The sequence below is a fragment of the Trichomonas vaginalis genome, chromosome IV (assembly GCF_026262505.1).
Source record: "Trichomonas vaginalis G3 chromosome IV, whole genome shotgun sequence".
NCBI lineage: Eukaryota > Parabasalia > Trichomonadida > Trichomonadidae > Trichomonas > Trichomonas vaginalis.
Window position 1 is genome coordinate 23,877,062 of NC_067206.1, and position 23,363 is coordinate 23,900,424.

The 23,363-nt window shown below is 37.5% G+C and overlaps 8 protein-coding genes across 8 annotated transcripts, besides 8 other annotated features; 4 read left to right on the forward strand and 4 right to left on the reverse strand.

Moving 5' to 3' along the window:
* Nucleotides 1-2,710: part of a mobile genetic element that runs on past the window's edge.
* Nucleotides 355-549, reverse strand: TVAGG3_0156550 (uncharacterized protein; the record flags this gene model as incomplete). The annotated part of the gene is made up of 1 exon (XM_051224817.1): nt 355-549. The coding sequence occupies one exon, from the start codon at nt 547-549 to the stop codon at nt 355-357; it is 195 nt and encodes a 64-aa protein (XP_051109803.1).
* On the forward strand, nt 1,349-1,864 carry TVAGG3_0156560 (protein of unknown function, DUF4107 family; the record flags this gene model as incomplete). Its single annotated transcript, XM_001297182.2, has 1 exon — nt 1,349-1,864. One exon carries the CDS (start codon nt 1,349-1,351, stop codon nt 1,862-1,864), a length of 516 nt encoding a protein of 171 aa, XP_001297183.1.
* Nucleotides 1,865-2,007: a terminal%2Cinverted (terminal inverted repeat of Maverick-2 transposon ID:TVAGG3_0156460).
* TVAGG3_0156570 (uncharacterized protein) lies at nt 2,008-2,442 on the reverse strand (the record flags this gene model as incomplete). Its single annotated transcript, XM_001297181.1, has 1 exon — nt 2,008-2,442. The coding sequence occupies one exon, from the start codon at nt 2,440-2,442 to the stop codon at nt 2,008-2,010; it is 435 nt and encodes a 144-aa protein (XP_001297182.1).
* Nucleotides 2,711-3,118: 408 nt separating the features above from the next.
* Nucleotides 3,119-3,526, reverse strand: TVAGG3_0156580 (uncharacterized protein; the record flags this gene model as incomplete). The annotated part of the gene is made up of 1 exon (XM_001297180.1): nt 3,119-3,526. The coding sequence occupies one exon, from the start codon at nt 3,524-3,526 to the stop codon at nt 3,119-3,121; it is 408 nt and encodes a 135-aa protein (XP_001297181.1).
* A 6,355-nt stretch (nt 3,527-9,881) lies between these two features.
* Nucleotides 9,882-10,240: a mobile genetic element.
* Nucleotides 10,241-11,668: 1,428 nt separating this feature from the next.
* Nucleotides 11,669-11,946, reverse strand: TVAGG3_0156600 (uncharacterized protein; the record flags this gene model as incomplete). The annotated part of the gene is made up of 1 exon (XM_001303944.2): nt 11,669-11,946. A coding segment is annotated over one exon (278 nt), but the record flags the coding sequence as incomplete, so codon positions are not given.
* Nucleotides 11,947-14,159: 2,213 nt separating this feature from the next.
* Nucleotides 14,160-17,147, forward strand: TVAGG3_0156610 (the record flags this gene model as incomplete). Its single annotated transcript, XM_001303943.1, has 1 exon — nt 14,160-17,147. One exon carries the CDS (start codon nt 14,160-14,162, stop codon nt 17,145-17,147), a length of 2,988 nt encoding a protein of 995 aa, XP_001303944.1.
* Nucleotides 17,148-17,573: 426 nt separating this feature from the next.
* Nucleotides 17,574-17,635: a mobile genetic element.
* A 120-nt stretch (nt 17,636-17,755) lies between these two features.
* Nucleotides 17,756-17,864: a mobile genetic element.
* Nucleotides 17,865-18,005: 141 nt separating this feature from the next.
* Nucleotides 18,006-18,114: a mobile genetic element.
* A 141-nt stretch (nt 18,115-18,255) lies between these two features.
* Nucleotides 18,256-18,364: a mobile genetic element.
* A 1,054-nt stretch (nt 18,365-19,418) lies between these two features.
* Nucleotides 19,419-19,597: a mobile genetic element.
* A 55-nt stretch (nt 19,598-19,652) lies between these two features.
* TVAGG3_0156670 (uncharacterized protein) lies at nt 19,653-20,340 on the forward strand (the record flags this gene model as incomplete). Its single annotated transcript, XM_001303942.1, has 1 exon — nt 19,803-20,255. The coding sequence occupies one exon, from the start codon at nt 19,803-19,805 to the stop codon at nt 20,253-20,255; it is 453 nt and encodes a 150-aa protein (XP_001303943.1).
* A 524-nt stretch (nt 20,341-20,864) lies between these two features.
* On the forward strand, nt 20,865-23,248 carry TVAGG3_0156680 (GTPase activator protein; the record flags this gene model as incomplete). The annotated part of the gene is made up of 1 exon (XM_001303941.1): nt 20,868-22,838. One exon carries the CDS (start codon nt 20,868-20,870, stop codon nt 22,836-22,838), a length of 1,971 nt encoding a protein of 656 aa, XP_001303942.1.
* Nucleotides 23,249-23,363: the final 115 nt, after the last annotated feature.

Below are 23,363 nucleotides of genomic sequence, written 5' to 3' on the forward strand. Positions count from 1 at the left end.
CTGATATAATGATTTGGTCATAATATGAATCTTGACCTAAACGCTCTGTTATGAGTATATGACGAATGAGGTTAAATGTCTTACCTGACCCATCTTTCCACAATAGAAATACACACCATTTGAACAGAATTCATAATCTTTGCTGAAAGGAAGAATGAGAGAAGAGTTAAGTTTGTCTGTAGTTTCATTCATGTCTTCATCTACGTCATGTATTAAATGCTTCATTTTATCTCCATTAAAAATGCAAGTCAGAAATATTCAGAACATAGCACCGAGTCTAACTGACAAGAGTATAAAGATATACTATGAACACGTTATGATGAAACCAACCAAAATTCAAGAAAGTCAGTATACTTATGAATATCCAAGACACTGGGTAGAGTATGTAGGAGGTGAGAAAGCTATTGAAATAAGACAAGTTAGAAGTATTCCAGCAGGAAGGACAATATTATTGAAGAACTTTAATGTTTTGAGATATAATGATGAGACAAAGAAGCAAGATAGTTTTCCTATTGCTGTGTATGTGAACCTAGACACAGGAGATGACATGAAAGTTTTTAACACAAAGCTTCAAACGGTAGTGAGAGAACAACTGACTGCGGAAGGGCATCCATTACCTTCAGAAGTTACCATAGCATATAATTTTGAAACAAACTCAATAGATTTTAAAGTCATCTCTGCAAAGAAGTCAGGTTTTACATTTAATGAAGCAGATGTATATTCGAATGAAAACTTCAAAGCTATTGCATGGTTAGATAATGACGATTGCTTTAAGAAAATATTTAAATTCAGTGACTCAAAGATGTCAATAGATGACCTTCGTGGAATGTTACCATCGACGTTTACAGTAGAAGGTTCAGCAGGATTGCTTACAAGATTGTCAATTGGTGGTATTTGGTCTCGTGAGAACATTGTTATAAAATCCAGTATAAGTGAATTTGCTGAAGAATCTATATTATGTCTTTCAAACTACATGTATTCGCCGCCGAAGCATTATAGTATAACAAACTTTGTCAGTAAGTTTAACATAAGACTTGTCGAACCTTCTTCAATGAAAGATGTTGTGCTACCTAAAGATGGAAAGGATGGACTCATTATTGAGATGATTTTAATTGCATATTAAATGAGCTTGTTCTTGAAGGTCAGTCATGATGAAATAACTGTTGTAGAAGATGTTAGCAATTGTTCAGACATTTTGAAGCGAATAGATGAGATAAGAAAGAAGTTAGATAGACCGCAAAGCGGTGAGGGCGAAGCCCGTGAGAATGTTTATGTTTCATTGACTTTCTCCAGTAACGAGAACTTTTATGAGATAATATTGAAGAGAGATGATTTTAATATGGTGTAAATGGTAGCTTGGGCAGCTTTAGGCGCAATGGGAACAAAAGCATTAGCATTTGGAGCAAAAGCACTTGGGGCTTATGACGCAGTAAATAAAATGAGTGGAGGAAGAGTTTCGAAGACATTAGATGCAAATAAAGGAAAGATTGGAGGCTGGGTTGCAAAGAAGTTAAGATTAAATAAAATAGGGCTCATAAATAAAGCATCCAATTTGGTTGCGACTGAGTCAGAAAATGCTTTAGGAAAGGACGATGAGTTTGCAAAACACGCAAAAGACTTTAATGACCAGATGAAAGGTGAAACAATGCATTTAAATAGAGTCGATGGAACTCTTCCTCCACCAGCAGTTCTTCCGTATGGTCCCTATGGAATGTATGGAAACCCTTACGAAAGACCATTTGACCCATTGACTGGTGGAAGTAACTGGTATCATTACGGACGAAGAAGAAAGACAGTCAAGTTGGAGACAGACGTGAAGAAAGCAACTAAAAAGAAACCAAGGAAGAGAGTTATAAAGCAATGAATTCATGAGGTGAAAAAAGAGGTGAAAAAAGAGGTGAGATGTCACCACTTCACCTAAATTTATTTTTGGGCTATGTTTTCATACATGTGAGGGTGGTGATATCATTAATTTTAAATAAATGTGGGAACAAAAATATAACATTTCTACTCAGCAGGAATGAGACCCTTACTGACTATGTATTCGTTTAATGCTTGATGAAAACAATGGTACATATTATCGTATGGGTATACACAACGTCTGTTTCCATCGTCGTCGTATATGTAGAGCTCAAATCCAGTCCAACCTTCTTTTGTACAATATGTAGCTTTATTTAAGTATGCATTTATGTAGATAAGGCAATTTTCTTCATCGCTCCAGAAATAATTTTTGTTCTTTGTTGAAATAGTTTTCGTTCCTCTGCGACCATAAGGAATGTATGCAATGAATTTTGCGTCATATGGGATTGTAATATATTCAGGGTTTCTTTCATCGTCAATGGGTCTGTCTTTGTTAAAATGCATGTTTCTCAGTTTTACTTGAGTTTTGAATAGTTCACGGAAACGTTCTGGGAAAGAGTCATAGTAAATGTAGTCGGACATGTCTTTGTAATGAAATAAAAAATTTAAAAAAATAAAAATAAGGTTATATTTTATTTAGTGAGGACGGTAGTGAAGTCGTTAGTGAAGTCGTTAGTGAAGTAGTTAGTGAAATCGTTTATGTGTCAGACGGTTTTGTAAATATTTAAGGTTAAGTTGTGTTATGGTTGTGTTGTAAAATATACGTTAACGGTTTCGTAAAGTGTCAAATTCACAAGTATTGCGTACGAAGAAACGCAGTGCCACAGTACACGACTTAACCATACTAACTAATTTCACCTCACATCGTTTTGTTTCCCAAAACAAGTACCCTTTCTTCATTGAACTTTTGAAGAAGTTGCAACTGGTCTTTGAATAATTTGAAATCATGGACATGACCTGGAACAGCACGAGAGCGATGCATCATCTAACCGTATGATGTTATTGTTGCCTGAATCTTGACATAGTGCATTTTGTGCTTACCAAAATAGAACAGTTCTTGGTTGTCCTTCGGCCTTTCTACTTGCTTCGCTGTTGCATCAACAGCTCCCAGAAGTGTTGGGTAATCAGGTGTTACCATTCCGGAATTGATCCTTTCTGTGACATGAACCCATGTGATCAATCCCGCCTCTAAGACTGGTGCACAAATCCTGCTAGTGTTCAAAATAACATCATGAATATACGTTGGATGAAGTCCAAATCATGCAACCAGATCCCTGAAGGTTGGGGCGTACTTACACCAATTCAATGTGAGGAAGATCTTGTCTCTTCTATCAACTCGTGCATCAATCCTTGACTTCTTCCACAAAGTGTTCTTCAATGAGCCATATATTCCATTGAACTGAAAGCAATTGAAGTTACAGAAAAGCTTCATTGTCTCATCGTCGCGATTCTCAAGAAACTGATGAACATCTAAAAGAAGCCTTGGCTTTGGCAACAATATATGGCGTGGTAACAGTGAAACTGGGAGACCTGCTGCTTGTATGTATTCTCGATCTCTTTCAATGTAGTAGTCAAGTATTGTCTGTGTCTCGTTATTGAAAAGTTGTGGTAACCTTGGACCCTGCTCTGGGGGACGTTGTAACTGTTGCAAGATCTGAGCTTGCATTTGATTTTGTTGCAATTGTACCAATGGGAAAAATTGTGGCTGAACTTGAGCTTGTCCGTTTCCTAGTGGCTGTGGAGGCTGAAGAGGAACAATGGGCTGTTGCTGAAGCTGGAATGGAGCTTGAACTTGCGCTGGTGGTAGAATGTACTGAGGTGGCAGAGCTTGCAATGTCTGAGAATGTGGTGCTTTATGTCGAGGAGAACTAATAATTAATGACACTTTTAAAATTACCTTGAAAATTAATTTTCAATAAATAGTAAATATATAACATATTGCATTCGTTTTATATTTCGTTGCTTGTACAATAAGTGTACAAATTTATTTTGGTTTTAGAATTTTTTCCTAGATATGTATTCAAATTGTAAATAGTGAAAATATCTATATAATATAAAAAATAAATATGCCAAAGATATTTATTTTCTATTTTCACTTTTTTATGCTTTGGAAAAGTGACGTTTTTGCCTTGCCCCTCGGACAAAGCGGTTTTTAGTGTTAAAAATTTTGCGCGAACGTGGAGCGAAGGCTCGAGCGAAGCGAGAGGTCTGAGCTCCACGTTCGCAAGTGAATATAAAAAAAATCGCCGGATCATCAAATATGTCCTATTTTTTCTTTTTTTTTTCCTTCTCTTCTTCTTTTCCTCCTTTTCCTTTCTCTTCTCCTTTCTTTCTTTTCTTTCTTCTATGCGATTTTCATTTTAAAATTGAAATATATAATTTAATTAAAGATTAGAATAGAGAGGTATGATGTATTTAATAGAGTTATTTGAGTATTTTTATCTATAGTATAGAAAATAAGAATATAAAATGAGAAAAAATAAAAATTGAAATTTATTAAAAATAAAGTTTTTATTCTGACAATACAAAGTTAGGGGTAAGAATAATATGTAATAAGAGAGTTCTGAGGTAGAATGAGATCGGTTGAGGGATGATGAGCGAGTTGTGAGGGATGATGAGGGATGATGAGCGAGTTATGAGGGATGATGAGGGATGATGAGGGATGATGAGCGAGTTATGAGGTTGGATGAGGGATGATGAGCGAGTTATGAGGTTGGATGAGGGATGATGAGGGATGATGAGCGAGTTATGAGGTTGGATGAGGGATGATGAGGGATGATGAGCGAGTTATGAGGGATGATGAGGGATGATGAGGGATGATGAGCGAGTTATGAGGTTGGATGAGGGATGATGAGGGATGATGAGCGAGTTATGAGGGATGATGAGGTAGAATGAGGGATGATGAGCGAGTTATGAGGGATGATGAGGGATGATGAGCGAGTTGTGAGGGATGATGAGGGATGATGAGGGATGATGAGCGAGTTATGAGGGATGATGAGGTAGAATGAGGGATGATGAGCGAGTTATGAGGGATGATGAGGGATGATGAGCGAGTTATGAGGTTGGATGAGGTAGAATGAGGGATGATGAGCGAGTTATGAGGTTGGATGAGGGATGATGAGGGATGATGAGCGAGTTATGAGGTTGGATGAGGGATGATGAGGGATGATGAGCGAGTTATGAGGTTGGATGAGGGATGATGAGCGAGTTATGAGGTTGGATGAGGGATGATGAGGGATGATGAGCGAGTTATGAGGTTGGATGAGGGATGATGAGGGATGATGAGCGAGTTATGAGGTTGGATGAGGGATGATGAGGGATGATGAGGGATGATGAGGGATGATGAGCGAGTTATGAGGTTGGATGAGGGATGATGAGGGATGATGAGCGAGTTATGAGGGATGATGAGGGATGATGAGGGATGATGAGCGAGTTATGAGGGATGATGAGGTTGGATGAGGGATGATGAGGGATGATGAGCGAGTTATGAGGTTGGATGAGGGATGATGAGGGATGATGAGGGATGATGAGGGATGATGAGCGAGTTATGAGGTTGGATGAGGGATGATGAGGGATGATGAGCGAGTTATGAGGGATGATGAGGGATGATGAGGGATGATGAGCGAGTTATGAGGGATGATGAGGATGATGAGGGATGATGAGCGAGTTATGAGGTTGGATGAGGATGATGAGGGATGATGAGCGAGTTATGAGGATGATGAGGTAGAATGAGGGATGATGAGCGAGTTATGAGGGATGATGAGGGATGATGAGCGAGTTATGAGGTTGGATGAGGTAGAATGAGGGATGATGAGCGAGTTATGAGGTTGGATGAGGGATGATGAGGGATGATGAGCGAGTTATGAGGTTGGATGAGGGATGATGAGGGATGATGAGCGAGTTATGAGGGATGATGAGGGATGATGAGCGAGTTATGAGGTTGGATGAGGGATGATGAGGGATGATGAGCGAGTTATGAGGGATGATGAGGGATGATGAGCGAGTTATGAGGTTGGTGAGGGATGATGAGGGATGATGAGCGAGTTATGAGGTTGGATGAGGGATGATGAGGGATGATGAGCGAGTTATGAGGGATGATGAGGGATGATGAGCGAGTTATGAGGTTGGATGAGGGATGATGAGGGATGATGAGCGAGTTATGAGGGATGATGAGGGATGATGAGGGATGATGAGCGAGTTATGAGTTTGGATGAGGTAGAATGAGGGATGATGAGCGAGTTATGAGGGATGATGAGGGATGATGAGGGATGATGAGGGATGATGAGGGATGATGAGCGAGTTATGAGGTTGGATGAGGGATGATGAGGGATGATGAGCGAGTTATGAGGGATGATGAGGGATGATGAGGGATGATGAGCGAGTTATGAGGGATGATGAGGGATGATGAGGGATGATGAGCGAGTTATGAGGTTGGATGAGGGATGATGAGGGATGATGAGCGAGTTATGAGTTTGGATGAGGTAGAATGAGGGATGATGAGCGAGTTATGAGGTTGGATGAGGGATGATGAGGGATGATGAGCGAGTTATGAGGTTGGATGAGGGATGATGAGGGATGATGAGCGAGTTATGAGGGATGATGAGGGATGATGAGCGAGTTATGAGGTTGGATGAGGGATGATGAGGGATGATGAGGGATGATGAGCGAGTTATGAGGTTGGATGAGGGATGATGAGGGATGATGAGCGAGTTATGAGGGATGATGAGGGATGATGAGGGATGATGAGCGAGTTATGAGGTTGGATGAGGGATGATGAGGGATGATGAGCGAGTTATGAGGGATGATGAGGTAGAATGAGGGATGATGAGCGAGTTATGAGGTTGGATGAGGGATGATGAGGGATGATGAGCGAGTTATGAGGGATGATGAGGGATGATGAGCGAGTTGTGAGGGATGATGAGGGATGATGAGGGATGATGAGCGAGTTATGAGGGATGATGAGGGATGATGAGGGATGATGAGCGAGTTATGAGGGATGATGAGGGATGATGAGGGATGATGAGCGAGTTATGAGGTTGGATGAGGGATGATGAGGGATGATGAGCGAGTTATGAGGGATGATGAGCGAGTTATGAGGGATGATGAGGGATGATGAGCGAGTTATGAGGTTGGATGAGGGATGATGAGGGATGATGAGCGAGTTATGAGGTTGGATGAGGGATGATGAGGGATGATGAGCGAGTTATGAGGGATGATGAGGGATGATGAGGGATGATGAGCGAGTTATGAGGGATGATGAGGGATGATGAGGGATGATGAGCGAGTTATGAGGTTGGATGAGGGATGATGAGGGATGATGAGCGAGTTATGAGGGATGATGAGGGATGATGAGGGATGATGAGCGAGTTATGAGGGATGATGAGGGATGATGAGGGATGATGAGCGAGTTATGAGGTTGGATGAGGGATGATGAGGGATGATGAGCGAGTTATGAGGGATGATGAGGTAGAATGAGGGATGATGAGCGAGTTATGAGGTTGGATGAGGGATGATGAGGGATGATGAGCGAGTTATGAGGGATGATGAGGGATGATGAGCGAGTTGTGAGGGATGATGAGGGATGATGAGGGATGATGAGCGAGTTATGAGGGATGATGAGGGATGATGAGGGATGATGAGCGAGTTATGAGGGATGATGAGGGATGATGAGGGATGATGAGCGAGTTATGAGGTTGGATGAGGGATGATGAGGGATGATGAGCGAGTTATGAGGGATGATGAGCGAGTTATGAGGGATGATGAGGGATGATGAGCGAGTTATGAGGTTGGATGAGGGATGATGAGGGATGATGAGCGAGTTATGAGGTTGGATGAGGGATGATGAGGGATGATGAGCGAGTTATGAGGGATGATGAGGGATGATGAGGGATGATGAGCGAGTTATGAGGGATGATGAGGGATGATGAGGGATGATGAGCGAGTTATGAGGGATGATGAGGTTGGATGAGGGATGATGAGGGATGATGAGCGAGTTATGAGGTTGGATGAGGGATGATGAGGGATGATGAGGGATGATGAGCGAGTTATGAGGTTGGATGAGGGATGATGAGGGATGATGAGCGAGTTATGAGGGATGATGAGGGATGATGAGCGAGTTGTGAGGGATGATGAGGGATGATGAGCGAGTTATGAGGGATGATGAGCGAGTTATGAGGGATGATGAGCGAGTTATGAGGTTGGATGAGGGATGATGAGGGATGATGAGCGAGTTATGAGGGATGATGAGGGATGATGAGGGATGATGAGCGAGTTATGAGGGATGATGAGGGATGATGAGCGAGTTATGAGGTTGGATGAGGGATGATGAGCGAGTCTGAGGAAGAATGAGGTAGAGTAAGGTAGGATGATGTAAAATAAGGGATGATAAGGAAGTCCTGAGGTAGAATGAGCGAGTTTGAGTAGAATGAGGGTTGATAAGGTAGAAGTAGGATGAGTTAGTCTGAGGTAGAATGAAGGAGTTATGAGGGATAATGAGAGAGCCTGAGGGATGATAAGGTAGAATGAGGAAAGTCTGAGTTCATTGAGGGAGGATGAGGTATGAGTGAAGGATGAGTGTATGTAGAGGAGGTCTGAGAGGTGAGTGAGAACGAGTAGGTCGAGGATGTTTGAGGGATCTGAGATGAGGGATTAGAGCGAGTAAGTCGAGGAAGCCAAGCAACAAGGAACTTCAGGTATACTGGATATACCAGCTTCCTGTAGCTCCTTGTTGCTTGAGGCGGGGAACTCGAGTACGATTTCCTCGGATACTTCTAAAAGTATGGCAAAGCCGAAGTTGATTTAACGCTTCACACCAGCCATCGAGGGGCTCTCTTCATTAGATGGTGTGCTTCAACTTCTCAAATCTTGGACAAAACCTATAATTTGTGTGAATTTTGTCTTGGATAAAAGACAAACTATAGAAATTTGTCTTTTATCCAAGACAATTCATATAGGTTTTGTCTTTTCTCCAAGACAAAACGATAATTTGAATGGATTTTGTCTTTTCTCCAAGACAAAGTATTCAATTTTGTCCGGATGTGAAGTGAACGTTATTGGTTTTTTGATAAAAAAAATAATAAAATAACGGATAAATATTTATGGGTTTGAATTTCTATAATTAAGTGATATTTATAAAGATATTGAATAATATTTAATAATGGCTTATTTAAAAATCAAAAATTTTGATTTCAATATCGAAAACCGCCCAAACTTTACAAAAATCCAAAAAAAATCGAAAATGAAAAATTCAAGACAAAAAACCTAGAGTATGAGACAGTATTGTTGGACAATGGCCGAAGCATACACTTTTTCTGATATCATTGTCAAAAAAATTTGGTCTTTATACATGATTTTTTTATATTTCTTAGCTAATATATCATATCCAGTTATATTTCGTTGCTTGAGTAATTTTTTTTAATTTCGAATATATCTCAATATAATTGCACTATTACTAGTATTTATAATTTATAAATACTATTAATATCATCAACTATAAAAATATAACATAATTAAATTATGTTCTATAAAAATTATATTCTATAAGCAAATTTAATGCATAATGTTTACCTTAAAAAACAACCAAAACTTTTTCTTTCCCCTATAGGGAACAAAAGGTCATATTTTTTGGAATACAAAAATTTAATCGGTGGAGTCGAGTTTAAAGTATTTTTTCGTCTTGCTCATACACAAGCATTTTTGAGAAAAATTTATATGAGCAATATTGTTAAGCATAATAAGTTAAATAAATCATTCCATATTTATACCCATGAATCTTTATTCTATCAGTCAGAAATAAGTTCATTTTGAGTGATGGACATTTTACGAAAAAGTGACACCTTGAAAAGTGACGCTTTCATGAGGGGGTGTCACCGTTTCTCGATCCGTACATTGGAGTGAAGATGGAGTTTTTTGAAGCACTGAAATATTATCAGTGCCTCAAAAAACTCCATCTTCATTCATAATGTATGAAATTTTCAGTAAATAAGTTATATCGCGGAGAAAGTTTCCTCACTTTGTAGAGGGAATTGTTCCTTCTAATGTATATATTCTTAATATATACATCAGAGGGAACATTTCCCTCTTTAACATGCCAAAACTTGCGTCTGATTGCAAACAATCAGACGCAAGTTTTGGCAATTTCTAGTGGGAATGGAGCCTTTTGAGGCACTGATTCATATATAGTGCCCCAAAATGCTCTATTCCCACTTTAAAGCAAGGAAACTTTCCCAAAATTTTTTTAGAATTTGAGAAAAGTTTCCGAGACTTGATGTGAGGACTACTCGCTCTAGGGCACAAATTCGAGATTTGCACATCAGAGCGAGAATTTCCTCTCAAGGCTCGGAAACTTTCCCCAAATCAAAAATTGGGGAAAGGGCTGTAAGCTCAGCCCCGGATTCGCAGCAGACACTGGCAATGCGAAACAAAGTTCGCCAGAAAGACCGGGAAGGGGTCCTTTCTCAAGGTCAGGGCCCCCTTCTAGTCTTTCTGGTGCCGGAAGGAGCGCTTCTGACCGTTCTTGGCGCTCTTTCCGGCATCATCTTTCCATTTCGACCCCAGGATTAAATTATGTAGCTCTGACCTCTCTTAAGGTCAGAGCTTCGTTTTATAATTGTACTAGGGCTGGATTCCGCTCCTGCAGCCCTTATCCCGGGCTGCAGGAGCGGAATCCAGCCCTTAGGACTATGAGCGAGGCTCTGGTCTCTGATGAGACCAGAGCCTGTAATTTGAAGTCTTTCAGGGCCGAGATGAGAGGAGATCGTCAATGATGTGGACGATCTCCTCTCATCTCGGCCCTGAGGATTGTATTTGCAGGCTCTGGCCTCATATGAGACCAGAGCTTCGTGTCGTAGGATTCCCAGGGCCGGATTCCTCTCCTGTCGCCCGGGATAAGGGCGGCATTTGGGGAAACCGGCCCTGAGTATTTAAAACAAAGCACTGGTCTTTGCTAAGGCCAGTGCCTGTATTTGTATGTCTTTCAGGGCCGAGTTCTTGCGAGATCGTCGACATGATCGACGATCATCGCAAAACTCGGCCCTGAGGATGAAAACTGCAGGCTCTGGCCACTGCTTAGGCCAGAGCTTCGTATGGGCACTCTCTCGGGACTGGATTCCTCTCCGGCCGCCCCGAATCATGGCGGTCTTTGAGGAAACCGGCCCCGAGGATGGTTTGCGAAGCTCTGGCCTTAGCAATGGCCAGAGCTTGTAATTTTCATTCAGAGTCAAGTTCCTCTCGGATCGAGCCTAATGAGGACGACCGTCGAGAAATTTGGCTCTGAGGTGATGAATTGTGAGCTCTGGCCTCGATGAAAGCCAGAGTTTTTAAGTGAATGTTTTAATGGGATGAGCCTATGCTCAGTAAGCTCGTCCCATCAAAACATTCATTTAAAAATTGAATTAAAAATTATCGTATGTATTCAAAAATTAGAAAATAAAAATGAATAATTTTATTATATAAAGAGAATTGAATAAATTCAACAGAAAATTGAATAAAAATTTCCAAAAAAATGGAAAAAATGGGAAAATAATTGAAAAAATAAGAAATTTGATAAGAAAATTAACAAATAGACAAATTTAAGAAACATAGATAATGGTTATTTATGATTGTAATGGGAAATTGAGGAGATTTGACCAGTTTAATACCGAATGTGATATTTATAATTTAAAGAAATGAAGATATTCAAGAAAGGTGTTTACAAATGCAGGGTAAAGGAACAATACCCTGCATTTGTAAACTCCTTTCTTGAATTAAATTCTCGATGTGACATTCTTTGGAAAAAGTGCTAGATATTCGAGAAAGGAGTTTACAAATGCAGGGTAAAGGAACAATACCCTGCATTTGTAAATTCTTTTCTTGAATTAAATTCTCGATGTGACATTCTTTGGAAAAAGTGCAAGCTTTTCCCATTCTGCACATATAGGTGCAGGGTGCCGGTGATAGACCCTGCATATATATGTGCAGAATGGGAAAAGTGTTTGCAACATTCACATTGAAGAACAAAAGTGCAAGCTTTTCCAATTCTGCACATATAGGTGCAGGGTGCCGGTGATAGACCCTGCATATATATGTGCAGAATGGGAAAATACTCATACACATCAAATCATATAATTTCAACTCTCTTAAAATTTCATTATTATAGCTTATACACATATGAATATATTTAAACTCATATAGAAAATGATCATAATGTGAATAAGAACATGAAATTACTATTTTCGAGTGAGAATAAGTTATGCATCAGAGAAAAAATTTGAGATATACATAATTTACTTATATCACACAAATATGCCATACTAGTTCTATTTAATTCCACTGTGTTTACATGAGTGAAACTAATATTGACTACGATCGTCGAAATCTAACATAAGGTTTTTGGAAACATACCATGAAAGCAATATGGTATATGAATCTTTGTATTCTGCATCATATACCACTGTGATCATGGCTGTAACTCATTCCTATAGCGAGAAAAAGTGTTTTGTCAGTTTTGGCAGAAAAAAAATGGAAAATTTTTGGACGATAAAAAAATTTGGAATATCCCCCGCAATTTTAGGTCGCGGCAAGTGCACCTGTGATACCAGAATGCACTTGCCGCGAACTACGCGCAATCGCCTAATCTTCCTGGAAGGAGCGCCAAGAACGGTCAGAAGCGCTCCTTCCGGCACCAGAAAGACTAGAAGGGGGCCCTGACCTTGAAAAGGACCCCTTCCCGGTCTTTCTGGCGAACTTTGTTTCGCATTGCCAGTGTCTGCTGCGAATCCGGGGCTGAGCAGCAGACACTCGCAATTGTAGGTCGCGGCAAGTGCACCTGCGGTGCCAGAATGCACTTGCCACGACATTTTCTAAATTCAAAGTTGATGCCGGAAGGAGCGGCAATACTGGCAAAAGCCACTCCTTCCGGCACATGAAAGGCCAGAAGGGGCACTAGCCAGTATTTCTCAGACGAGCAAGAAAAAAAAATTTTTTGACACTTTACATGTGACACGGCCCTTCTCAATTTTTGCCATTATGACGCCAGGGGTGCTCAAAATTGAGTAGTTTACACTCAAAATTGAATAGTTTACATGCTACGCCATTGTGACGCCAATTTTTCACTAGCCCCTGGCAAAAACACTTTCGGCAATTTGTGGACAATTCCGAACCCCCTCATTTTTGAAATTTAATATGAAAAATAGAATCTTTATTAAATGTAGATTTTAAAAAACTTGGTTATAAATTACGAAATTTTCTCGCATGGGTTAAAAAGTGATAATTTGGTCGGAAGCCACCCTTAAAATTTCTGAACGAAAACTATCAAAATTAAGTCATAAAAAAATATAAATATAGGATGCTAATTTACTGTAAATTCATAATGTAAAAAGTGTGGGTGTTGTCCTCTATATATACACTGTAAAAATTCTATCGGCGTGGAGCGCCGATAGAATTGACTGAAAATTATACTGTTATCTTTCACATTAACCATCGTAATATAGATTCTAATATCAGAATTCAGATTGTATGATCTTTACTAAGCTTAATTCATGCTATATTCACTAATTGATCAAAAAATATTTGTTATTCCTTAACAATTGCAAAATATGAAAGGCTTAATAGCTGTATCAATAGTGCTCATTACTGAGCTATATTGAAGCAGTAAATCATAAAAACATAAAATTTCAAAAAATATTTTTATTAAATGAGTAGGCTATAAGAGATATGAATCTTTTGATTGCATGAAAAGCAAATCAGCATACTATATAAGTTAGAATATAAATATTCATTTTTCATATTTTGAAAATTTTGAAACTATCAAAAAAATAGTCAGTGATGGTAATCTATTATGAATATAAAACATAATTATCATAATTCAAGTATACTATATCGCTTAATTGATCTTGTTTGAGATCGTAATTTTACCAATTTTGAATAAATAGGAAATTCAAACTGTTATCAATAATCAGGTTATGCTAGTAGTACTTCTTCATTCGTCATATTTAATATTTTATCTTTTGTCGTTGAAATCGCAAATATTATTTTGGGGTGAAGCAAACAAGGCGATCATTTGGTAGACTTTTACTGTCACCTATAGGACTAGATTTTCGTAGTAAAGTCTGAGACAATGCTATCAAAGTTTGGGCGTGGCGGCACTTCCCCAATTGAATGGAAAATTTGATTGAAATTTTCAACGCAATTGACCTTGATATATACCGAAACATATCGCTGATTTTAGATATGCACTTATATTCAACACTTTTTTTAAGTGTCTGGATAAAATTTTCCTCCGATCACTTAATAAATTTTTGCTATCTTCATTTTTCAAAAAAATGAGTGATATTATTGGCATAGACTTTGGTAATAAGAATTGTATCATAAGCGCTGAAGTTAATGGGTCAGTAGATGTCATTGCTAATCAGAATGCAAGCAGAACAACACCAGCAATTGTTACATACACAAATAAAAGGAGATTTGTTGGTGATCTTGCAAAGATGCAACAGATGGAGTTCTACAAAACCACCATTACAAAGATTAAGTCTCTTATTGGAATGAAATTCGATTCTGTTGAGAAAAAACAGATTGAGCCATTATCTACTGTTAAACTTGTTGAACTTGAAGATAAGTATACAGGCGTATCAATTCAATACAATGATACTGAAATTGTCATGAGACCAGAGCAAATTGTTGCTTATCTTCTCAAGGAGCTTGTGAAGATTGCTAAGGCTCAAGCACCAAATGCAGATAAAGCAGTTATAGCAATCCCACCTTGGTGGACTCATGAGCAGCGTCAAATTTTACTCAATTCTGCCAAAATTTCTGACATCAACATTCTCGGCTTGATTAACTCAACAACAGCTGCGGCAGCCTCATACGTAAAGCTTAACGATGATAAGCTTCCTCCAAAAGAAGCAAAACCAGTTCCAATCGTAATTGTTGATATTGGTGACTTCGCAATGAACGTTACAGTTGCTCTTATCAAGAAAGGATACTTACATATCGTTGCTACCGATTCCGACGATACTCTTGGCGGAATTCACTTCACAAACGAGTTACTTCCATTTTTATTGAATCGCACACAGCAAAAGTACAATCTTGATCCACGCCAGAACCCACGTGCATGGATCAGATTCCAGGAAGCTGCAGATCGCTTGAAGATGACTCTTTCGATCAATCAATCCGTTGATTTCGAAATTTCAAGTTTGATGAACGACATCGATGCCAATTTCGTTGTCAAGAGGGATGATTTCAACCAGCTCATCCAAGGTCTCGCCAACAGATTGCACGAACCATTGTTACATGCACTTGAATTAGCAAACATCAAGAAGGAAGACCTTTATGCAGTCGAATTAGTTGGTGGTGGCTCCAGAATACCATTGATCAGAGAAGTTATCTTCCAAACAATCGGAAAAGAGTTCCCACAAATATTAAACAACGATGAGTGCTTCTCAATGGGCTGCTCTTACATTGCACAGGAAAAGATCGATCTCCAGGATATTACTAACACAGAAGTTTCTTACAAAGATGGAGAAAACGCTGATGTTGTATTATTCAAGAGATTTTCACCAATTCCAGCATCAGCAAAGTTCACAGTTGATGTTGAAGGCAAGAAGAAGATCGACATCAAGTCAGACAAAGGTCCAATCGGTGAAATTAACCTCGAAGTTAATGATCCAGCAAAAGTCAAAGTTGAACTCGAAGTTTCACTCTCAATCTCATCAATGTTCAATGTAAACACAGTTTCTGTCATCCAGGAAGATGAATCAAAACCGGTTCCTCCTGTCACTTTTGTTTACAAAGCGATCGGAGAATTTAGTGACGAAAAGCTTAAGGAATACAAAGATTTGGAAAGCAAGATGTCGGAAGACGATGAAAAAGAGAATGCCATCGATAACGCGAAGAATGAATTAGAAAGTTTAATCTTCGAAGCCAAAAATGCTCTTAGCAGAGACTTCCCAGACAATTTCGATCCAGCATCAATCAACAAATACAAGAAGGATGTCGAAGAAATCGAAACATGGTTCTCTGACAATGAATTCGACAGATTCCCAATCGAAGAGTACCAAAAGCGCTCTGAAGCGATCAATTCCTTCTTCAAACCAGCTCAGGAAAGATACCATCTCTTCAAACAGCTAACTGACGAGATCACATCCCTTAAAGATAAAGCAAATGATTTATTAGTCCAAGTCAAGACAGATGCTGAAAGAATTGATGGTGGCGAGAAGGAAGAGTTACTCAAGCAGATCGCAGAATTCATTGAATCAGCCGACAAAGCCCTCAGCGAACCAAAACACGACGAACCGAAATACAAATCATCAGATTTCTCTGACAAACTTAAGACTCTTGAGACAAGAGTTGCTGCCAGAGCCAACTTACCTCTCAAACCAGCTCCTGCTCCACAGAAAAAGCCAACAGTTTTAACAGTAGATGAAGCAGAAGAAGAAAAACCAGAACCACCGAAAGCAGAAGAAGTTCCAACATCTCCAAAGGTAGAAGAGCCAAAACAAGCTGAAGAAAACGAAGAGGAAGAAGTTGATGAAGTTTATGATTTCTGGGGAAGACCAGTTGGTCATCGTATGACATCCTCCAATATTAGAAGGCCATCATACGTCGAAGAACCTCACGAAGAAGAGGAAGAAGATAAGAATGATTACGATGATTACATTTACGACTCATATGGCAACGTTGTTGGTCGTCGTGAGAAGCAGATGAATCCTCGCTGCAAAGAAGTTGTTTGCGAAGACAACGATGGCGAGGAATACTACGAAAACCCATTGGCAACGTTATTAGGCTGCCCACAGAAGAAGAAGAAACAAAACAAGAAGAAAGAAGCCAAGAAAGAGGAAGTCGACGAATACCAGAGATTGTTAGGTCAATACAGAGAATTTGGAAAGAAATTCGATAAAGAAATGGAAGATTTGAGGAGAAAGGCAATAGATATCAAATGTCGCGAGATAGAATTGGCAAAAGAAAAGGAAGCAATTCTTGGAAAAGTCAGAAAATTACGAAATACAAAAGAACAAATGGAAAACGAACTTTACAGAGCTCAGGAAAAAAAGAGAAGAGCCGAAATGATGAAGAACGCTTACCAAAACTACATGAATACCAATGGAGGTGAAGCATTTGACTTCCTTGGCCCAACTTTCCAGTCATTGTTCCAGCAGGCATTTCGTGATGCTGCAATGAGACAACAGCAGCAACAGAGGCAGCAACAACAGCCAAGACAACAAACACAACAAAATCAGAACCAGCCAAGAAGTATTCCAGGATTCAGAGGCCCATTCTATAGCCCACAGTTCGGATATCCAATCTTCTTCTAAATTTTTTTTCTTCGTATTCTTACTTAAAAGATTTCATCGGCAAAAATTGTTAAAAATCAATCGAATGGAATCATATCATGAACATTCAAGTAAAAATACTCTAAATTTATTAATTTAATTGGATTTTTTTACAAAATTTTGATTGAAAATAGAGCTAAAATGATTTTTTTGGAGATTTCTAGCATTGATTTATCAAAATTCTATTTGTTAGTGATGTTTCCGTGTTCAATGCATAGATCTGATATATAATAAAAAAATATCTCATTTTATTTGTTCAAAGATGCCCATGGTTAATAAAGATTTTGTATTTTTATGGCATGAAATTCCTGATAAAGAATTTAAATAAAATTGTATTTCAAATAAATGACTAAAAATTCATTACACATGTATCAAAGATTGATGAGTAATATTGTTGTTTATTCAAATTGTTATATACGAAAACGATAAAAACGGTTTGACAGAAAAGTGACAACTTTACGTGTCAAAAATATAAAAAGTGATATTTTATTCATCATTATCTTCTTCATAATTTATTTCATATTCTTCGTCTTACCAACAAAAGATGGGAATGTGAACAATTGCGGGCAATTTTTAGCCATTTTGGCTTGGAACTAGAGCCTGCGAGGTACATGGATAGTATCAGTACCTCACAGGCTCTAGTTCTCTATATGGCGCCGAGAAATTTTGGTGAAATGTGGTCGCATTTCACCAAAATTTTTTCGGCGCCATAGGATGAATTGGAGGGTGAGAGATATTATTTCATACAATACTACTCTCACCCTCCAATTCCCAGCCAAAATGGCTAAAAATTGCCCGCAATGTGAACAATTGCGGGCAATTTTTAGCCATTTTGGCTTGGAACTAGAGCCTGCGAGGTACATGGATAGTATCAGTACCTCACAGGCTCTAGTTCTCTATATGGCGCCGAGAAATTTTGGTGAAATGTGGTCGCATTTCACCAAAATTTTTTCGGCGCCATAGGATGAATTGGAGGGTGAGAGATATTATTTCATACAATACTACTCTCACCCTCCAATTCCCAGCCAAAATGGCTAAAAATTGCCCGCAATGTGAACAATTGCGGGCAATTTTTAGCCATTTTGGCTTGGAACTAGAGCCTGCGAGGTACATGGATAGTATCAGTACCTCACAGGCTCTAGTTCTCTATATGGCGCCGAGAAATTTTGGTGAAATGTGGTCGCATTTCACCAAAATTTTTTCGGCGCCATAGGATGAATTGGAGGGTGAGAGATATTATTTCATACAATACTACTCTCACCCTCAATTTTAATTACTTAAACTCATTCTATTTTTTTGACATGTAAATGTCACTTTTACTGAGATCTGACACAATGTCAGATCTCTTTTTTTCGTATATAAGAATATTACTCCATGCACACTATGTGTAAATCTAATCGCATGAGAATCCTGGTATATGCACTTTTGTCGGTACATATATATCATTTCAGGAGACATTGCTTACGCATATCTCCCAGAATTTCATAATGTTCCGCTTCCATGCTAATCTCTAAGTTCATGTTTACGAAAAGAGCTTACAGGTGTAATTCTATTCTAATTCTATTCATACTTCAAACTTGCTACGCTCACAATCTTATTAGCCAAATTTCTCATAATATTAAATTATTTGCCAAGTAAACAATTTACAAGAACGATAAATTTCAATTAGAAATATGAAAACAGAGACTGATTCTGATTTCATTACAAAATTTGCAATACTATCTTTTAGTTTATTAGCTATTGGATTTATATCACAAAGAATTTTCACAAACTCTATAAACAAAGTCTTATTTTCAGACGAAATTCCATTGCTTTCAGATATTGCGCTTTTCGGATTGTTTATCATGGCAGTAATAATAGGGCTAATTATATTCATTATGATACTTAGAACAACTGCCTTTTATTTGAGGGTAAAGATTGAAGCTCCTAAACCAAAAACTAAAAAAGAATAAATCTTTCAACATTAGTCATGCTACATTGTGCACGTTAACAACGTCTAACGAAAATTCAAATCAATATATTGTTAAGTAAAAATTAATTTGTTAATATTATAAAAAAAGCTCAAAATGATAACCTTTCAATTTTTCTGATGGAAATATACAGATACTATACTCTAATTAGCTTATTTGTTTATAAAAAAAATTTTAGATATTGTAAATATGAACAATGACCAGCAATAGTGTCAAATATAATGTTGTTTGTTAGCATAAACCATTCTGGGAGATATTATCTGCACTGTTCCGCATTTATAATTTGGGACAAAGTTTATCTCATATCAAATAGGAATGAAAGAATAAGATACATATAGGGGCATCATGCTCCTCTTACACTTTCATTCTTATGCTGAAGTCAATAAATTTGGAGTTAAAGTCTTAATATTAACTCATAGTTTATTAACTTTGGCGAAATAATTGTAGGCTACAAGGCACTTATTTAGAACCAGTATCTCGTAACAAAAATAAGGTGTACTTCCGTTTCTAGGGAAACATCGATTCTATAGATCAGTGCCACATAACTTAACATTCCAATTATAGGTGGAGAAAAGTAACTATGGGCAAACAATGTAGTTACTTTACCTTGTTTGTCTATAAATACTTTGAAATCAAAGCATAGATTGTCACTTTTATTAAAATATAAATGACATTTCCTTCATCACTAATTTCTGTTTCTGTAATTGGACCAGACAAAAGTCCAATATACATCAAAAAGAATGATGATGAAAAAGAGTCTCTTGAAGTCGAAGCTACATTATTTGAAGCAATTCAAATTATAGACGCGCTACCTCCTAAAATATACGTTCGCTCATCAGATAGATTACTTGCAAGAGTACACAAAACAGACAAATTCACTTTATGGGCTTATAAAGCTAGTTTAAACTATATTATTATTGCAATTACTCCAACGCCTCTTATAATTCTAGAAAAAGTAATGCTTCAATTTTTAGAAAAGGTTAAAGATGCTATGTTTTATGCATTTACTGATCCATTCTATAATTCATTTGCACCTTTAACATCTAAGATTTTTGATCAGAAAGTCTTAGAGCTTTCTGCATCTGTTGTACCACAAACAGTTTCGGGATCACCTCAGTAAATTTATGTTACATATTTTTTGTAAATTTCGATTCATAATAAACTTTATCCATTTGTTTATGCTTTTAAGGTTGACTATACACTGCAATGGTAATAATTTGTTTTTATCATTTTTATAACTAAAATTATTTTTTATTTAAATTTTGTGACATTAATAATAATGTTGGCACCATATGTATTGCATTATTTTCTTAATTGGACTTTATACACTGAGTTTTTGGACATATTCATTTGCCAACTCATTTAAATTAGACAATTTGAATGCATAGGATCAAAAAGTTCATATTAAATTACATGTATTAGTTTATATACATCTAACTATCAATAGATTTAGGCTAACTATTGATAGGACTCAGTAAAAAAAGTGTTCAAGATATTAAAAATCATAACATGGAAAAACCTTATAAGCTAGTCAACGTTTGTTAGCCGTTTTGGTCTAATCAAATGATTTGGATCCTGCTTGCATGAAATGAATTCATTGCTTTCTGATTGAAAAATTTAGAGTAAGGAAAAAAGATTCTTCATCAATTATTTTGTCAGTATTCTAAGGGTTGCTTTGGTAGCGTTTTTTTGTCAAGATTTTCTTCCCATTGAAAATCAAAAATTTCGGCTGATGACCGGTTTGCAGGAGATCAGGAAACTCATGAATCTCCCAGAAAATCAAGTCTGTGCTGATTGCCAATCTGCAAAGCCTGACTGGGCATCAACAACATTTGGTGCATTTATCTGTCTGAAATGTAGTGGAATCCATCGTTCTCTTGGAACACATATTACATTAGTTAGATCATGTACTTTAGATTCCTGGCCTCCAAAGTTACTTTCTGTGATGCAAGCTGTTGGAAATCAAAAAGTTAACGAATATTTCGAAGCAAATTTACCTGCAAATTTCCAAAGACCGAAAGGAACAGATACTATGGCAATGAAAAGATTCATTGAAGACAAATATGTTGCTAGAAAATACGCCGATAAAACACGTGATCCGCCACATCTTACTCTGCTTGGAAATACTCCAGTACATACATCCACGCCAACGTTTGAACAACCAAAACCATCAAATCCCATTCCTTCTGTCCTTGGATCCAAAACAATGACAAGATCTCAATCTCAAAATGCAAATATCGATGATGTTGTTGCAAGTATATCAGCTACAACACCATCAACACGTGGTAAGCTAAGAGCTCGTCATATGAGAACAGCCCGAGAAACTCATGTTCTCTCTCATTCTAACTCGGCCAATTCAATTAATGAACAAGAGCCAGTACAAGCGCCACAAGTTCAAGAAGAACAAGAAAATACAAACATTGATGACTTCTTTAACGACGAACCAGCACCAAAACCAAAAACTCATACAATTAAAACGACAAAAACTGTCAAAACGCGTCAAAAAGTTACTAAAAAGCAAACTACGGAAAGTATTGAAACTAAACCTCCACAACCTGAAGTTAAATTAACAAATACTGAAATCGATGATTTCTTCAACGATTCTCCGAAGCCACAACCGCAAATACAGCCAAAGCAACAACTTGTACAACCATCTAAGCCACAAGAAACCCAATCTCAAAAGAAGAAAACCGTAATTGTCCGACCACAACCGAAACCAGTCCAAGTTGAAGAAGAAGAGGAAGAGGAACAGAAAGAGGAAAGCCTTGCCGATAAATTGGATTTACATTTAGACGATGAAGCCAACAAAGAAGAAATTGATGATTTCTTTGACAACGACGATGAAGGAAACCAAGAAGAACCAAAAGAAATCAAGCAATTGCCTCCTCTCCAACCAATGAACACCACCATAAACACTCAACCGAAACTCAAAACATACGATGACGATGCTCCAAATCCATTCATTGAAAAGCCACAAAAAGAAGAAAAAATTGAAGAACAAAATAATGATTATTCATCAATGCCAAATGTAAATGAAGGAAATGAAGATGACATCGATGATTTCTTTAGTGATAATCCAAAACCAAAAGTAGAAACACAGCCTCCACAAAGACAAAAGACACAATATGAATCATGTAGTTTTGTTCCATCGAAAGAAACATATCATCCAACACAAATCGATAAACCAGAATTTATCGAAAAGATGGAACAAGGCTTTGATAAAGCGAAAGAGAAATCTAAACAAGCATTAGAATATCTCAAAGGAAAAATTAACAAACTAATGTCAAAAGATGAAGAACAAACTCAACAACAAACAACTCAGATTTCTCAACCACCAAGACAAACGAATTCAACTTATCAATCATATGGATCAGCATCAGCATTCACGAAACCATCAACACCTGATGAAGACATTGATGATTTCTTTGGCGAACCAAAACCAAAACAAAATACTCAGCTTCTAAATCCACAGCAAAGCCAGAATGATTCACAAAAAGTTTATAAGATTCATAAAAGAGGAACTCCACAACCAGTTTCAAACAACGAAACAAAACAACAAACAATAACAAGACAACAACAAAAACCAAAGAAAGAAGAAACATTAGACGACGCTCTTGAGTTCATTGTTGGTGACACTTCAACGAGTCAGTCGTCATCAAGTACTGTACAAAAAAAAAGAACAAAAATTCATAGAAAAGTATAAATTTTTATTCATAGTTAGTTTATTTTTATAAAATTCTTTCTCATATACTATTATCACTTTTTTCCCCCTTAATTTGCAGATAATACTTTTTTACCAAATTAGATTTCTTTTTAGATCTTTCGTCCAAACTTCTGAATTTTAGCAATGTTTTGCCCCAAAAGCATTCAAAATTTGAGAGAATAGAGAGTTATATAGTTGTTTCGCTGCTTTGTAAAACCCCATTAGGCAATTGTGTACACATATATATCCTTGTGCAGAATGCATATATCTTTGTCTTTTAATAGTCAAATATGATATGATTCTATATCAATTTGTTCATTAATTCTTAATAAAAATCTTTTTCATATCTACAATAGATGCTTTTGATTAAGTGAATGAGTATAGTTCTGTATGTGGAAAATACAATGTACTATAATAACATCCGAAACTAAAACATTTGAATAAAAATTTTTATTTGTATATCATTTGACTGTTTTATATTAATATTTCACAGTATAATTGTTTCAGTATTGATAATTCACAATA